The 17,897-nt window shown below is 45.6% G+C and overlaps 1 protein-coding gene across 1 annotated transcript in view; it reads left to right on the top strand.

Annotated features, from left to right (window-relative positions):
* Positions 1-17,897, top strand: part of LOC140075694 (prolyl endopeptidase FAP-like) — a 100,685-nt gene that overhangs the window by 49,259 nt on the left and 33,529 nt on the right. The window contains exons 8-14 of the mRNA XM_072121872.1: positions 3,795-3,915; positions 4,011-4,165; positions 5,445-5,545; positions 5,665-5,800; positions 7,057-7,101; positions 15,176-15,280; positions 17,014-17,084. Of these exons, the coding sequence (XP_071977973.1) occupies positions 3,795-3,915; positions 4,011-4,165; positions 5,445-5,545; positions 5,665-5,800; positions 7,057-7,101; positions 15,176-15,280; positions 17,014-17,084 (734 nt within the window). The remainder of the gene's footprint in view (positions 1-3,794; positions 3,916-4,010; positions 4,166-5,444; positions 5,546-5,664; positions 5,801-7,056; positions 7,102-15,175; positions 15,281-17,013; positions 17,085-17,897) is intronic.

Consider the following 17,897-nt stretch of genomic DNA (forward strand, 5'->3'; position numbering starts at 1 on the left):
ACTGGGATTGTTTGTTGCCCTATTTGATGTTTGCCATACGTGAAGTTCCCCAGTCCTCCACGGGTTTCTCACCCTTTGAGCTGTTATATGGCCGTTCCCCACGTGGGCTTTTGGATATAGCCAAGGAGACCTGGGAACAGGAGAGGACCCCCCCCACCGTAGTGTGATAGAACACGTCTCCCTTATGCAGGACCGCATAGCGGCGGTAATGCCCCTTGTAAAGGAGCACATGACAAGGGCACAAGAGGCCCAGTCTAGGGTCTACAATAGGTCAGCCAGACTCAGGACCTTTAACCCAGGCGACAGAGTGCTAGTTCTGGTGCCCACCGTTGAGAGCAAGTTCTTGGCAAAATGGCAAGGACCATATGAGGTCATGGAGAAAGTAGGGGAGGTAACCTACAAGGTATCTCAGCCGGGGAGGAGGAAACCCGAACAGATATACCACGTGAACCTCCTAAAGCCATGGAGGGAAAGAGAGTCCCTGATGGCCGTGGGAGTAGAAAAAGCGTCTGTCCCCAAGAAGGGGACACCGGAGGTAGGTGTACCCGATGCCAAGGTGCCTGAAGTACGGATCTCGGAGTCCCTCTCCAGGGCCCAGATTCAGGAAGCGAAGGAGTTTGTGCTCCGAAATGTGGATGTGTTCTCTACGTTACCGGGACGTACTTCAGTCATCAAGCATGATATCATAACCGAACCCCACATCCGGGTACACCAAAAACCCTACCGGGTCCCTGAAGCGCGCCGGCTTGGCATATCCGAAGAAGTCAGGCAGATGTTAGACCTGGGGGTTATCGAGGAGTCTAAAAGTGACTGGTCGAGTCCTATTGTGTTGATTCCCAAACCTGATGGTTCCCTACGGTTCTGCAATGACTTTAGGAAGTTGAACGAGGTGTCCAAATTTGATTCTTATCCCATGCCCAGGGTTGACGAGTTGATAGAACGACTTGGACAGGCTAGATTCTTCTCCACCCTTGACCTGACGAAAGGGTATTGGCAGGTACCCCTTACTGACAGGGCCAAAGAGAAGACTGCTTTTGTTACTCCTGATGGGCTTTTTCAGTACGTGGTACTCCCCTTTGGGCTACATGGGGCTCCCGCCACATTCCAGAGGTTAATGGATCTCGTGCTAAAACCTCACCGGAGATATGCCTCGGCCTACCTGGATGACATCATAGTCTTTAGTAATGATTGGGAGAGTCACCTGGCCAAGGTGCAAGCAGTGGTAGACTCCCTGAGGGCAGCAGGGTTGACAGCGAACCCCCAAAAATGTGCACTGGGTCTGGAAGAGGCCCGTTACCTGGGGTACCGTATTGGGCGAGGTGTCATCAAACCCCAAGTAAATAAAGTGGAGGCGATGAAGCAGTGGCCACGACCTATGAGCAAGAAGCAAGTAAGGGCTTTCCTAGGCATAGTGGGCTATTATCGCCGATTTATCCCCGATTTTGCTACCATAGCGGCACCCCTGACTGACCTGACCAAGGGTAGCAGGGCGGTGATGGTAAAGTGGAGTGAAGAGGCTGAGGGGGCGTTTCAGTGACTTAAGACGGTTTTGTGCGAGGGACCGGTACTGATCACCCCTGACTTCACCAAGACCTTTATTGTGCAGACTGACGCTTCGGTTGTGGGCTTAGGGGCTGTCCTGTCCCAAGTAGTGGAGGGTGAGGAACATCCCGTGACATTCCTGAGCCGCAAGCTCACACCTCCTGAGAAGAACTATAGCATAGTTGAGAGGGAGTGCTTGGCGATAAAGTGGGCTCTGGAATCCCTGAGGTATTACTTGATAGGGCGACAGTTTACACTGGTGACCGATCACTCTCCCCTCACCTGGATGAGTCAGGCCAAAGAGAGGAACGCCAGGGTCACAAGGTGGCTCCTAATGTTGCAGAATTTCAAGTTCACGGTAGAAAATCGAGCAGGAAAGCTGCATGGGAATGCCGATGCCCTGTCTCGTACCCACTGCCTGATGGCCAAAAGTGTTCGCCCCCACAGGGTCAAACAGAGGGGGAGGGTATGTGAGACACTGAAGGGGTTAACTGTGGGTGGGCGGTATGTTTCCCCTAGGTTTTGCTATTACGCAAGGCCTTAGTGCTGAGGATGGGTGTCCAGCACCTTGGACACAGGTGATGGGAGCAGCCCAATCAGTCTTTTTTTTAAACCGCTCAGCAGAGCTGGAAGTGTTGTCTCTCTCTGGAAGGAGGCTGGAGAGCACACAGCCCTGACCTCTGTGCCTGGAGCAGCCAAGTGATTTTGTATAGTGGTGAGTTAGTGAACACCTGTATAGTTAGCACCCTGACGGGTAGGATTTTGTTTGTTTAATGCCTGAATGTGAAGGCCGTTTATTTTGCTGCTACAATAAACGCAGGCGAGACCTGTTTTGGACTGTACTTTGGTGTCACTGTCTTGAACTGCATCACGGCACCCCGCTACCACGGTCTCTACTGGGCCAAATCTCCCACATATCCTATAGATATGGACTTTTTTTTTAAATTGCAATGAAATTGTGGATCTTAGTGTTGCCTTTTTTTTTTTTTCGTGGCATAATTCTGAAGCTCTGTGCTAATTGAGGGCATGTTTACGGAGGAGCTGTCAGCAAATACAAAATGCCAAATTACACACATCATCGACTTCAGTCACTGGGCTCCTGATCAATCAACCACCCACTGAAAATATATGTTTTATTTTTATTTATGTTGTATTATTATTTATTTGTGAATCAGCTCCTACTAGGCAAGGGGGCGGCAACCTTTCATTTTCTCTGGGGGTGCGTCCCTGTGTAATCTGTATGAAACTAAAAGGTCACCACCTCCTTGGTTAGTAGGCCCTAATTCACTTAAAGGGGAGGGATTTACTTGGGCCTGTACATTGGTTTTCTGACATACAAGCCTTGAAATGGTTCAAAAGTGCAAACAACTATCGGGGAAACAATTATAAAGGTAGACTAAAGCTATTCCAAATATAGTGCTAAATGAGTTAAAAAATTTAAGCAAACAAACACATTAAAATGCATATACAGGCATTCCACGGGTTACGTACAAGATCAGTTCTGTAGGTTTGTTCTTAAGTTGAATTTGTATGTAAGTCAGAACTGTATATTTTATAATTGTAGCTACAGACAAATTAATTTTGGTCTCTGTGACAATTGGATTTTAAAAATGTTGGGTTGTCATAAGAACCAGGATTAACAATAAAGCTTAATTACGGACACCTTTTATAACTATAATAGCTGTTTATTGCAGCTTGGGGCTAAAGCACAGTAAATTACCAACATCCAGGGGTCCGTTTGTAACTAGGGGTCATCTGTAAGTCGGGTGTTCTTAAGTAGGGGATCCCAGTGCTTTTAAGTGCGTGTCTTGCAACACAATTTGATGTGTTAAATCCTGCGCATTGTCCGAATCCATCGGGTTGTCCGACGGCCCGCCCCCGGTTTCTGTCGCATGCAAGCTGATGCACCAAAATCCAATCGCGTGCACCAAATTCCCGGGGCAATTCGGCGCAAAACGGAAATCGTCGGGAAATCCGACGAAAATGCATCCGACGGACCCTTAGTAAATGCGCCCCAATATACCATATATAAACTCAAACTAAAAGTAAATTTCTGGCTGTTTGGGTCTCCTCATCACTGTAATTCATTTTATATATTTGATTGTATCTTATCTGATATAATCATGAAACTCTAATTTAATTTCATTAAAAAAAAATGTAAATTACGTAAATGTTATGGAATTCTTTTCAAATCTTATTTTAAATTTAAAATATATATATATTTTATCTCTATTTTCTTATGTTATGTTTAGGCGTATGTTGTAGATAATAATATTTATTTAATAAATGAGCCTGGACAAGCATCCATTCAACTAACAAACGATGGGAAGGAAAATGAAATATTTAATGGGATTCCGGATTGGGTCTACGAAGGTGAGTTTTTATCTCTATTATTTCTACATGATGAAGCATCTAATGATATTTTATTACTAGTATATAATTTTTCATCTTCTGCTCCTGTTTTTCAGAGGAAATGCTTGGATCAAAGTATGCTCTATGGTGGTCTCCAGGTGCCAAGTTTATTTCCTATGTCCAGTTTGACGACAGAGATGTACCTCTGATAGAGTATTCAGTCTATGGTGAAGACCAGTATCCAAAAACTACGAAGATACCATATCCAAAGGTAAATAACATAAACATTGGGGCTCATTTAATAAGGATCGCACTTTCGCCGGATTAAGCACCTTTTTGGGGGATAACACGGCTTACACGGGTATTTAGCAAGTGTCTGTGTGAGGATTTTGGCGCACACAATCGATTTTTGCAAAAGCTGCGCCAGCTTCCATTCGACACAAATTGGCGGGCGTGGCCATCGGACGATCGAACTGAAAAGAAAAATTATGCTTCACCATATCTGACTTTCAAAATGTCTAGTGACATGATATAGTAGCCAAACCACAAAGAATTTGACAAAAGAATAGTCAGCCATCGGTAGCCAGCACTATTTTGGTGTCAGTCTCATCGTTATAGGGAACTGGTTTGGCTAGGAACTAGGTTAGAGGCCATAGAGGTAGGTCAGAAAGCGATACATTATAGTCAGACATTGATGTAGAGGAAGCTGCCTTATTTCAAAGGCGGGAGATATGGCAAAATATATTTACATATTCCTTACCCAGAATCTTAAAGTAAACCAGAAATGTTATTTGTGTCCGGTGACAGGTTCCAATAGCTTATGCTATTCTGATTTTAAATATGCATTTGTCAGTATTCTAAATCATTTTCAGAAGTTTATAATCATTTATTTCAGATTACCTGGCTCTCTGTCTTCAGCATGTGGTGAGTCACTGGGAGCATGTGCAGCCTCTGTGTGACCGTGTCAGTCTCCTCCTCCACAATCAACCAGATCCATCCAGACTTTGTGTCATGTGCACTGAGCAGACAGGGAAGGGAGGGGAGTGGTGTGGAGGAGAAGAAACTCAGGCACACAGGCTGCAGCTGCCCCTCCCCTGGGACTCACCACAGGCTTCTGACAGGGAGACAGGTAATGAAAAAGAAACTTTTATAAACTACTGAAATGGATCAGAATGCTGACAAAGGCATATTTTAGAAGCAGCATAGCATAGGCTACTGGAGCCTGTCATCAGCTATTCCTTGGGACAAGTTTGCTTTAAGAAGAGCAAGCGGACTCCATACACTTAAAAAAGTGGCCTGCAAGTGCATTCTCAGTAATAAAAATGAATCCCTTTTCGACCTATGTACAGTATACAGCGCCTCACCTAGCCAATCCAAGCTAAGTTATGTCTGATGTCTCTCTAAATGCACAGTTCAGTGCCAAATGGCAGAGCAGGGAGTCGCTAGACTAATAGTAGCAATACAGAACACAGAACACTTGTCTTGTAATAATAACAGTGTGGTATTTTTGCTCATGGTGATATAATTGTCTTCATTTCTCTATTTAAAAGGCAGGAGCAAAGAACCCAGCAGTCAAGGTTTTCATTGTAAAAGTTGATGATTCATCGTATACTAAAACCCAAGTGGCCGTTCCTTCACTTCTTTCTTCAAGGTACAGTACTTAGAATCAAGTATCTATCTATTTATTCAATGCCTATCATCAACTTTTAATCTCATGATAATGAACTACCATGACTGTTATCTAACATTATACATATGTCTTATCTACAGTGAATACTGCTTCAGCTGGGTGACATGGATCCTGGACGAGAGAGTCAGTGTACAATGGGTGGCGAGAATACAGAACATATCCATCATATCCATATGTGACTATGAGCAGAGCTCAGGTAGATGGAGCTGTCCAAAGGTACCGGATGTTCTTAAGGTCTATCTATCTATCTATCTATCTATCTATCTATCTATCTATTTATCTATCTATCTATCCATCTATTATCTATCTATCTATCTATCTATCTATCTATCTATCTATCTATCTATCTATCTATCTATCTAACTATCTCCATCTATCTATATATCTATCATCTATCTATGAAAACAAGATAGATTCAGCAGCACCAGCAAATGGAAAATGGGTGTACAACCTGGAATTGTTAAATCCTTAAAATATAAAAATAAAAAAATGGCAGCACACCAAAAAATATAGTGAAAAATCCGGGGTTACGGTACTTTATTCCCAGAGTGCTACGTCTCAGCTCCTAAATCAAGAGTTTTTCTCAAGGCTGCAAAGTAGCACTCTGAGAATAAAGTAACCATGGTTTTTCATTATGGGGTCCACGGACCACATTTTCGTCGGGTTTCCCGTTTTTTTCCGTTTTGCGGTGCATTTTACTTTTTTCTTTTGGCGCAAGCAATCGGACTTTGGCGCAATGGCACTGACTTTCATGCGACACAAATCGGGGGGCGTGGCTGTCAGGCCACTGATTCAGACTAAGCGCGGGATTTAACATTCAAAATTGTGTTGCAAGCCATGCATTTACATGCACCGGGGAGAAGATGGGGAACTCCGGCGGACCTGAGCGGGGAAGTGACACATGCAGGAAATTGGATGCACAATCTTAGTGAATCGCGGTGGCTCTGAATCCTCGTCGGACAACGCACCTCGGGGATCGCGACGGGTAAGTAAAGGTGCCTCTATGTTTTTTTGTGTGTCGCCATTTTATGACTTTTTTATCCATCTATCTATCTATTGCTTTTGCTATTTGATTTTACTGATAAACTTTTATGTATACAGACGATCCCCTACTTAAGAAAGGCTGACTTACATACGACCCATAGTTACAAACGGACCTCTGAATGTTGGCAATTTTCTGTACTTTAGCCCCAGGCTACAATAATCAGCTATAACAGTTATCACAGGTGTCTGCAATGAAGCTTTATTGTTAATCCTGGTTCTTATGACAACCCAACATTTTTAAAATCCAATTGTCACAGAGACCAAAAAAATTTGACTGGGGTTACAATTATAAAGTATACAGTTCCGACTTACATACAAATTCAACTTAAGAGCAAACCTCCAGAACCTATCTTGTACATAACCCAGGGACTGGCTGTATACAAGTATACTGTATGCTGAATTTTATATTTTTGCCTTTTTCCTTTAAGAATCATCAACATGTTGAAGCGAGTACAACCGGATGGATCGGTGTGGTATGTACAGGATTCTAATAGGAAATATATACTAATCCAGAGTGCTTTTAATATTAGTATTATCCCTATACCTTGGGCAACATTTATCACTTGTTTTTTCTGTTGTTTTTGCGCCTTTTCGTTTAGGCGCACCGTTTTTGCGCCATTTTTGCGATTAAACGTCAAATTAGCCGCGCAGCTAAAATAACCACCTTTCCCTCATCTATCGTTCAATTCCAGATGTTTTGCTGCGCCTAATGATATTCATCACGTGCGACTTTTGCATTTAGGCGCAAAAACGGGCGCAAAAACACTCCAGCCCGATGGTGGCGTTATCTGAGAAGAAAGCACTGAGCCCCTTTGCAGAAGAGCTCATTTCTAGCAGCAAAGCTCAGCCAGACACTGGAGCATATAATAGATACAATTAGATACACTGCAGACACTAGGACAGTGATGGCGAACCTATGGCACGCGTGCCAGAGAGGGCACGCAGAGCCCTCTCTGCTGGCACGCGTACCTTCTCCCCAGTCTCATCAATGATACCTACCCCTGCCGGGTCCCAGCACTCTGTTGACCGCTCGACCCCGGCTACCACTGCCTGCTCGTTCGCGCTTGGCCCACCCTGCTGCCTGCAGAGTCGCGGGGTCCCGATGCCTGCTTGTCCCCGCCCTGCTGCCTGCAGAGTCGCGGGGTCCTGATGCCTGCGGGGTCCCGGTGCCCGCTGCCTGCGGGGTCCCGGTGCCCGCTGCCTGCGAGGTCCCGGTGCCCGATGCCTGCGGGGTCCCGGTGCCTGATGCCTGCGGGGTCCTGGTGCCCCATGCCTCCTGCCTGCTCCTGTGCTCCGACGTCACTGCTCCTGTGCTCCGAGTCGCGGGGTCCAGATGCCTGCGGGGTCCCGGTGCCCGCTGCCTGCGGGGTCCCGGTGCCCGCTGCCTGCGGGGTCCCGGTGCCCGCTGCCGGCGGGGTCCCGGTGCCCGATGCCTGCGGGGTCCCGGTGCCCGCTGTCTGCGGGGTCCCGGTGCCCGCTGCCTGCGGGGTCCCGGTGCCCGCTCCCTGCAGGGTCCCAGTGCCCGCTGCCTGCAGGGTCCCGGTGCCCGATGCCTGCGGGGTCCCGGTGCCTGACGTTTCCGCGGCTGCTGCACTTAGTAAGGCCCTCTATGTGTGTGTCTGTCTATGCTGGTGTGAGTGTATTGGAGTGTGTGCTGTGTGAGTGTAGTGGTGTGGAGTGTGTGCTGTGTGAGTGTAGTGGAGTGGAGTGTGTGCTGTGTGAGTGTAGTGGAGTGGAGTGTGTGCTGTGTGAGTGTAGTGGAGTGGAGTGTGTGCTGTGTGAGTGTAGTGGAGTGGAGTGTGTGCTGTGTGAGTGTAGTGGAGTGGAGTGTGTGCTGTGTGAGTGTAGTGGAGTGGAGTGTGTGCTGTGTGAGAGTAGTGGAGTGGAGTGTGTGCTATGTGAGTGTAGTGGAGTGGAGTGTGTGCTGTGTGAGTGTAGTGGAGTGTGCGCAGTGTGAGTGGAGTGTGAGTGGAGTGGAGTGTGCGCAGTGTGAGTGGAGTGTGAGTGGAGTGGAGTGTGCGCAGTGTGAGTGGAGTGTGAGCGGAGTGGAGTGTGCGCAGTGTGAGCAGAGTGGAGTGTGAGTGGAGTGTGTGCTGTGTGAGTGGAGTGGAGTGTGCGCAGTGTGAGTGGAGTGTGAGCGGAGTGGAGTGTGTGCAGTGTGAGCAGAGTGGAGTGGAGTGGAGTGTCCGCTGTGTGAGTGGAGTGTGCGCAGTGTGAGCAGAGTGGAGTGGAGTGTGCGCAGTGTGAGTGGAGTGTGAGCGGAGTGGAGTGTGCGCAGTGTGAGCAGAGTGGAGTGTGAGAGGAGTGGAGTGGAGTGTGCGCTGTGTGAGTGGAGTGTGCGCAGTGTGAGCAGAGTGGAGTGGAGTGTGAGCGGAGTGGAGTGTGCGCAGTGTGAGCGGAGTGGAGTGTGAGTGGAGTGGAGTGTGCGCTGTGTGAGTGGAGTGTGCGCTGTGTGAGTGGAGTGTGCGCTGTGTGAGTGGAGTGTGCGCAGTGTGAGTGGAGTGTGCGCAGTGTGAGTGGAGTGTGCGCAGTGTGAGTGGAGTGCTGTGTGTGCAGTGTGAGTGGAGTGGAGTGTGAGCGGAGTGGAGTGTGCGCAGTGTGAGCGGAGTGGAGTGTGAGTGGAGTGTGCGCAGTGTGAGTGGAGTGTGCGCAGTGTGAGTGGAGTGCTGTGTGTGCAGTGTGAGCGTAGTGTGCGCGGCGTATTACCAAAATGTTCATACTCCTCCTCGGGTAAAAATACTCCTCAAAAATGGTGAGAGGAGTATTATAACCCTTCTGGAAAAATGTTAGTGCGACCTCTGATAATGGTCTTTTATGCTATTTATGTGGTTGTAATGGTGGCCTCATGATGTCACAGTGTTATTTGTCTCATGTATAGTGGTATTGTGGCGCTATTGGACTAAACTGCTGTGTTGGCACCTTGCACTAGAAAAGTCGCCTTTGGTTTGCAGTTTGGGCACTCGGTCTCTTAAAGGTTCGCCATCACTGCACTAGGACATATAATAGATACATTACAGACAGGAGCTGCAGACTCTGGGCCACATTTATCACTCGTTTTTTCTGTTGTTTTTGCGCCTTTTCATTCAGGCGCACCGTTTTTGCGCCATTTTTGCGATTAAATGCCAAACTAGCCGCGCAGCAAAAATAAGCAGCTTTCCCTCATCTATCTTACCAATCCAGATGTTTTGCTGCGCCTAATGATATTCATCACTTGCAACGTTTTCATTTAGGCGCAAAAACGGGCGCAAAAACACTCCAGCCCAAAGGTGGCGTTATCTGAGAAGAAAGCACTGAGCCCCTTTGCAGAAGAGCTCATTTCTAGCAGCAAAGCTCAGCCAGACACTGGAACATATAATAGATACATTACACACACTACAGACAGGAGCTGCAGACTCTATTTACAGTTCATCACCTTCTATTTACAGCAAGAGCAAGAGAACTTTGCACAAGTTTGCAGAAGCTTGCAGATAGTACATACAAGTGTCCCCCATGTAATTCTGTACAGTATCACCAGTGTGTCTGAGGGGGATATTGTGCAGAATTACAGGGGTGCAGCAGGAGACCAGCACTGGGGGATCCCCTCCAGGAGAAGCCACTGCTGAGGAGGTCACTGGGTGCTGGGTGTCACACACCTGGGTGCTGCTGTGAGTGTTATCTTCATTCTGGGCTGTGGGAGAAGCAGAGAGGAGCTTGTAGTAGGATCACATGTAACTGCCCGAATCTAACATTGCGCCTAAACTGCGCCTAAAGGGCCACATTTATCACTTGTTTTTTCTGTTGTTTTTGCGCCTTTTCGTTTAGGCGCACCGTTTTTGCGCCATTTTTGCGATTAAACGTCAAATTAGCCGCGCAGCTAAAATAACCACCTTTCCCTCATCTATCGTTCATTTCCAGATGTTTTGCTGCGCCTAATGATATTCATCACGTGCGACTTTTGCATTTAGGCGCAAAAACGGGCGCAAAAACACTCCAGCTCGAAGGTGGCGTTATCTGAGAAGAAAGCACTGAGCCCCTTTGCAGAAGAGCTCATTTCTAGCAGCAGAGCTCAGCCAGACACTGGAACATATAATAGATACAATTAGATACATTACAGACAGGAGCTGCAGACTCTATTTACAGTTCATCACCTTCTATTTACAAAATATTCTGCAAAACGCTGAGCTCACAGCAAGAGCAAGAGAAGTTTGCAGAAGCTTGCAGATACTACATACAAGTGTCCCCCATGTAATTCTGCACAGTGTCTGAGGGGGATACTGTGCAGAATTACAGGGGTGCAGCAGGAGACCAGCATTGGGGGATCCCCTCCAGGAGAAGCCCCTGCTGAGGAGGTCACTGGGTGCTGGGTGTCACACACCTGGGTGCTGCTGTGAGTGTTATCTTCATTCTGGGCTGTGGGAGAAGCAGAGAGGAGCTTGTAGCAGGATGACATGTAAGTGCCCGAATCTAACATTGCGCCTAAACTGCGCCTAAACTGTGTTAAAGTAAAGTGATTAATAAGAGGCAGAAAATATACTTATCACAGATGGTTGTAGCTTGTGATAATTCTGGCAAAACAGTGCGCCCGAATTTAGGCGCAACTACTACACTTAGGCGCACAAAAGTGATAAATGTGGCCCCTTGTATTCTATCTTGTGATAAATATTTGTACATGAAAGGGTCACCATACTTGTTGGAACAGCTAATCCAAAGACAAATACCAAGCCCAAATTTTAGGGGTCAATACAACTTATTTTTACAAAGCAGTCTCATAAATGGAACTTTCAGAATCCTATTTTTGGATTCTGGCTACTCAATTCTGAACTTGCTGATCTCACCCATGGCTACTCTGCTGAGTGTTTTTGTTAGCTGCCTTGCAGAGTTGATAGCCTGCTGTCAGCTGGATTTCTGCTCTCAGGAACGCTGGGTGGTGTCACTATCTAGGCTCTGTGTAGTTCTCAGCTGGAGACCTAATGCAGGGCCTTGCCAGTCGGTTGCTGGGGACGGGATGCAGGGGCTAGATAAATTGCTTATGCTCAGTACACTTAGGGCTGGTTATTGTTTCCTATGGGACCTGTGGTACTTCTGACCATGTGTCCCGCCAGATCTGGAGCCCCGTATTCTACCAAATTTGGAACCCAGTTTACCCCCAGCCTGAGTCGGAAACACTATGTACTCTGAGCCTGAACCCTGTGTACTCTCAGCCTGAACCAGAAATCCTGTGTACCCTCAGTCTGAAAAGTAACCCTGTGGACCCCCAGCTTTACCCTTATTCCTATCTGTGCGTGCTCCTACCTGTTTCTGGTACCCCATACTTGTCCTGTACCCCATTCTGGAGTCACCTCGATCAGAGTAGGAAAGGTTGACCAGGAGTCCCTAACATAAGGATTTGCAGGTTTGTTAGGTAGGAGACAGAGGTTGTGGGTGAGATTAAAGCCTGTGCCCTTGCTCTGCCGAAACCTAATAGGAACATTACCAATGCCAGATGTCCATGTAAGACAGAGGTCTCCCAGTTGTCCAATCTAATAATCTTAAAGTAGTCATATGACCCAGGACATATTAGTGTATAGTTGTCATTTATCCATTTTGTTGGGAACCTAAATTATCAAAAGAAAGGGGGGACGGAAATGCTGGCCTGGCATAGAAATATGCCATAACTTGCCATAAACGAGCACTAGCTATAGCTTGCATGCAGGTGCTTGGCAGGTAAGGCTTTTCTTGTTCTGTTCTTGTTTATGTGTCAAATGTTGATGTAATTACAGACGCATTATGTAGCAACAGTTGGATCATGTTGCTGGATTGTTGCATGTCTTTGTTCTTGGATGGAAGCCTCGCTGTGGAGTTTGATCCATGCTGGTTGGAAAGATAATGGTTGAACCAGGAGCTGGAACCAGTTGAACTAATTGGGTAGGGCAGGGATTCCCTGCACTTGCCCACTACTCCATCGGACACCCATCCTTCATAGAGGTGGCATTGGCGTGGAAGTGGTTTATGGGGGAAATAGCCTAGACATTTTTTGGATATTGTACCTATTTATGGGGCTTTTATGACTAAGATCTTTCCCAAAGTGGTAAATGTGCAGCGTGAGGTTTCAGTTACATTTACATGTAAAAGGATGTATAGTGTTTGGGCACTGAAATATGTTATAGGCTACCTTCTTGACGATCCAAAACATGTTTATTCTGGAAGATGAGATCTGTTGCATACAGTAACACTAAACATCCTTCACTCATCACAACTCTGGTAGTTTGGGCTACCAAAACCCCCTTGCACTTGGGCTTCATTGCAGCCGCAATGGCTGCTACAGTGGTAGCTGTGCCAATGACCATAGGAGTTGGCATATAAGGTTGGCATGTTTGGGGCCGTACATACTCATACGTGGATCGATGAGGTCATGCCTATCTCATTGACATTATATCTTCTATAGGCCTACTGCTAGTTTTCTGCTCATCCATCCGCTCGTCATTCCGAGCTAATTACCGTCCTTTTGGAGCGGCTACGTGCCGAGGGGACATTTTTACGCTAATTAGTGCAATTTGCAAATCCTAGTCTAATGACTTGCTTGAGCAGTGCCGCAGACATGATCTTAATTATAACCGCGTTAGAATGCACTTTGCTCAAGTAAATTGATCATTTGGCATTGGGAATGTCGTTGACTCATGATACTTTCATACGGCAAATGCGGGCACATTGACTAAATGAACATCTGTGTTGTACTTACTCGTTTTGCTATTTAAGTTTAAGACGATTGCGGCTTAATACAAAATATTCTTGAAATAAGGAGCGATGAGACCTCATCTATATAATTGGGGCTTATTAAATAATTCTAGATTATTTGCTCCTTGCCTTGTTCTGCCAGGAAATATGCTAATATGTGAGTTTCTAATTACTTGTGCTTGGAGATGTATATACAGCTAGAAGCTGATCCGATAGCTTCGCCCTGTGCTTGGTGTCTACGGTTACCTTGCTTTGCTAATTAGATGCTGTAATTAGGTTTCTTAATTCCGCCTCAAAAATATAATGAGGTTCAATAATTGAAATCTAGGTGGACATCTGAAATATCTACATATGGGTAATTTATCGGCATCGTCTGCACTCAAATGGATGGGGACGGGGGTCTATCTACCAGAAACAGGGAAAAAAAGCCCCTATATGTCTGCAGTGGGATCACAAGGCATTACTAGGTGCCCCTTAATATCTTATTTTGTCGCATGCTTAAGTAAAGGATTGGACATGTTAAAGTTCAACATGTGTGATCGTTCCTTTTAGGTGGGTATCCACAGATGGAATGATCTTGTTTAAAGCACATGAAAAAATAAGATAGTTTGGCCATAATATAATTTGGCAGCTATTCCTATCTATTAAAGAGAACCTGTCAGGCAAAATAACCCCCTAAACTAAATATATTTTCATAAACTGCCATTAGAGAGCATTGCCTCTATCCCTTCATTGTCCCTCTACATGCCTGTAAACCTAAGCAATGAGCTCCTAAAGCTATATACAAATGACCTGTGAAATGTCCAAGAGTTATTATCATATTCAAGCTGTCCAGCTTATTCATGAGTGGGAGGCACAGACATGCCCCCAGTGCTTGACTGACAGTCTGTATAATGATGTGAGGTATAATGGTGTAATGGCTCCTCCATGTGCTTCCTGGTGCTGGCGCCCCTGCAACCTGTGTGTATGAGATACTCCTATACACATGACTGACAGCCTGTATAATGATGTGAGGCTGTATAATGATGTGCTTCCTGGTGCTGGCGTCCCCTGCAGCCTGTGTGTGTATGGGAGAGATACAACAGCTCCAGGCAGCCATGTTATAGCAGAACATGTCAGGTACTCGTGTAGCTGATGTCTGTGTCTCACACATGTGTATTAGGAGGATGCAGCATGTCAGCAGATGCAGCACACACACTAGCAATGCTTTACTATACATTACACACAGACATGAGCAAGGGCAGGAGAGGGGAGGGGTCACAGCTGTGACATCACTGCCTCTGATCATGTGACCACCATCATTTACATAATAAAAAAGATGATTTTGCAATGATTAATGTATGAAATGACTAGATAAAGGCTGGGATGGAAACCTTGTAAGCTGCTCCAACAGGTAGAGGTAACAGAAATAGTGACAGAGACCTGATGACAGGTGACCTTTAAAGGACAGAGGGAGGGGCCCTGGTTAAACCCCCAGAGCCCATCATTAGCATAAATTTAAAAGGTGAAGGAAGGAGGCTATAAATAACAAATTTAAGAAGATTACCACAGTCATGGTGCCTGGATCTATGACTAAGTGTCCCTGGTTTATCATGATGTATATTGATTGTAGATTTCCTTTTATTGAACAGGAACTAGAACAAATTTTTCTTTTTAACTTTATATCTGTTTTTGCAAAATTAGAGGAGCAACCAACATAGTTTCCATTACATCCTTTAGAAGGGTTGTCCCTTACCTCCTAATGTCTATACATGACCCATTTATGTATCCATATACTGAATCCCCTGTGTATTAATATTAACAGTCATTCTTTTCTCTGTTTTACCAATTCCATGACTATTCTTTTTCTTCCAGTTCTTCCCTTCTCTCCCGGTCTTCACATCAGATAGTATATCCTACTACCAAATCCTCAGTGACCAAGATGGCTACAAACATATCCATTACATCAATGACACTATGGTAGGTGGAACCACTTGTAGCCATTGGGAGACATTTATAAGGGCTTCTAGGCCAGGAAACTGGTGTAGAAGCCCTGAAACAATTGTAAATGCTAGAGATCTGCCAGCAATTAATTCCCCCTTTACTCCAGCTCAACACCAAGGTGGCATTGATGGGCGTTATAGGGGCCAGACTGGTGGTGGAGTGGGCCGACGTGAGCCATTCCTGCTCTGCGCCGAGGGACCATGACATTATCATACCCCTGTGCATGATAAATAACCCCCATTGCCTCAATTCATACTGCCCAAACTGGTCCATCTGTAACACCCAATACCAGCTAATGTAACATTTTGAAATTGCAAATTAGAATTAATTAGTAATAGAATTACATTTTAAAGACTATTTTTGGATTTAAAAACTCTGATGGGAATATACTGTCAGATTGGTGGTATTTTACCATCTACGCCCATTTTATGGCACGTTCATAGCATATGGCCACCTTAGCTTGCTAAGCTGGTGTCAGGGATCCCCATAATTCCCACGCTTTTTGGGGTTCTGGAAGTCAATTGTGTCAACAGTAGAAGAGCCCTTTAAAATAGTCTAGATGTCTAGACTATTGAGACTGTGGGGCTCATTTACTAAGGGTCCGCGGACGCACTTTCGCCGTACTTTACAACATTTTTGGGATTTGTGCTGCTGTGACAGGTATTTAACAGGGGATTGTGTCGCACATGATCAGATTTTGGCGCAGCTACGCTGGATTTCATGCGACAGGGTTGGGGGGGCGGGCCGTCGGGCGATCCATCAGATTTGGACTGATCAAATTGTGTTGCAAGTTCAAGCACTTACATGCACCAGGAAGAAGAAGGTGAACTCTGTCGGACCTGAGCGGGGAAGCGACACATGCAGGATATCCGGCACACAATCTTAGTGAATCGCGGCAGATGTGCATTATCGGCGGACAATGCACTTTCTGTGAACTCCTCCGGATGGGTAAGTAAATGGGGCAGATTTACTTACCCGGTCCATTAACAATCCAGCGGCGCGTTCTCTGCGCTGGATTCGGGTCCGGACGGGATTTATTAAGGCAGTTCCTCCGACGTCCACCAGGTGGCGCTGCTGCGCTGAAAAGCATCGGAACGCGCTCAAGTTCACCGGTGTATTCCTAGTGAAGGTAACTGCAAGCTCCGCGACACATTTTTTGTTTTAAATGCGGCGGTTTTTCCGAATCCGTTCGGCCACGCCCCCCCGATTTCCGTTGCGTGCATGCTAGTGCTGATGCGCCACAATCCGATCGCATGCGCCAAAATCCCAGGGCAATTCAGGGGAAATCGGTGCAAATCAGAAATATTCGGGTAACACGTCGGGAAAACGTGAATCGGGCCCTTAGTAAATGACCCCCAATGTGTTCCTATTTGTTTATAATCAGTGCAAGTTAAAGAAAAATTTTAAAGCCATTTTTGGAATTTTAACTTATCCCCATTCAGAGCACATTGGTCTCTACATGGTTGCTAATAGAGGGGTACATGGTAAAACTAACCTTCAGTGGCCAGTATCGAATGATCTTCATGTTACCCATGTCCTGTGTAGTGTTATTTAATAGAGGGCAGGAGGGAGGGTGATGGATTGGATAATAAGGTTAACTCTTAAGAAATTTCAAAGAACAACCAATGAGATTGCAGCATTTATTTTCTAAAATCGAAAACTAGAATCTGATTGGCTCTGACTTACAATTTCTATTTTTTCTTGGTTAGAAAAATGCTATCCAAATAACCAAAGGACGTTGGGAAGCGGTTTATATATTATATGCTTCGGACAAAGCTATGTAAGTTTACCATACATACTCTTTCTATCGGTTACACTATATGGTGGGTATTTATCAGGACTTTTGCGCCATGCCAGTGACATAGAAGCCCTGAAATACTCAAAAGTTCTAGCTTATTGCTAGCACTTCAATTATTTTCCCTTTTCCACCACCTTTACACCATTGAGAGGGGCGTGGCCAGCCAAAGGGTGGGCATGGCCAGCTGGAGGGAGGGCGTGGCTAGCAGGGAATGGGCTGGCGTGAGGCATTCATGTCCTGCACCTGCATGCTCAATGCAGCTGGCAAATTTTCATATGTGGAAATTTGCCAGCTGTGCAGGCCCCCGGTCGGCTGAGCTATCATAAGTTGGCGCACGAGTGTCGGCATATGATAAATCAGCCCCTATATCTTAAAACAAAAGCAATTACATCTTTTAGTTATTTTACAGTTAAATATCTTATATCTATAAAATATAAAAAGTTTGGAGGTCATTTAGAGGGTTATTTTTTTTTACTAAACATTGCTGTTACATCCTTGTTATGGCGCCCCCTTGTGATCTTTTACTACTTAGGATGTTCATTTTAAGTGTTAACTAAGCAGTAACCACACTACTGCAGAAGTACAAGAGGATGAAGATGGAGTTACTGAGCATGTGCGTCCACCAGTACTAGACCATTTAGGTAGACATTATGAGAGGGTTTTAAAGAACACCAGGGGGCGATATAACAAGTAAATAACAACAATATCTGCACACAGAAGCCATTAAAATGTGAATATAACAAATTCTAACTTTTCTGATAGCAGAAGATTTTATTTATTAGTTTTTTTTAGTGT

The sequence above is a fragment of the Engystomops pustulosus genome, chromosome 8, assembly GCF_040894005.1.
Source record: "Engystomops pustulosus chromosome 8, aEngPut4.maternal, whole genome shotgun sequence".
NCBI lineage: Eukaryota > Metazoa > Chordata > Amphibia > Anura > Leptodactylidae > Engystomops > Engystomops pustulosus.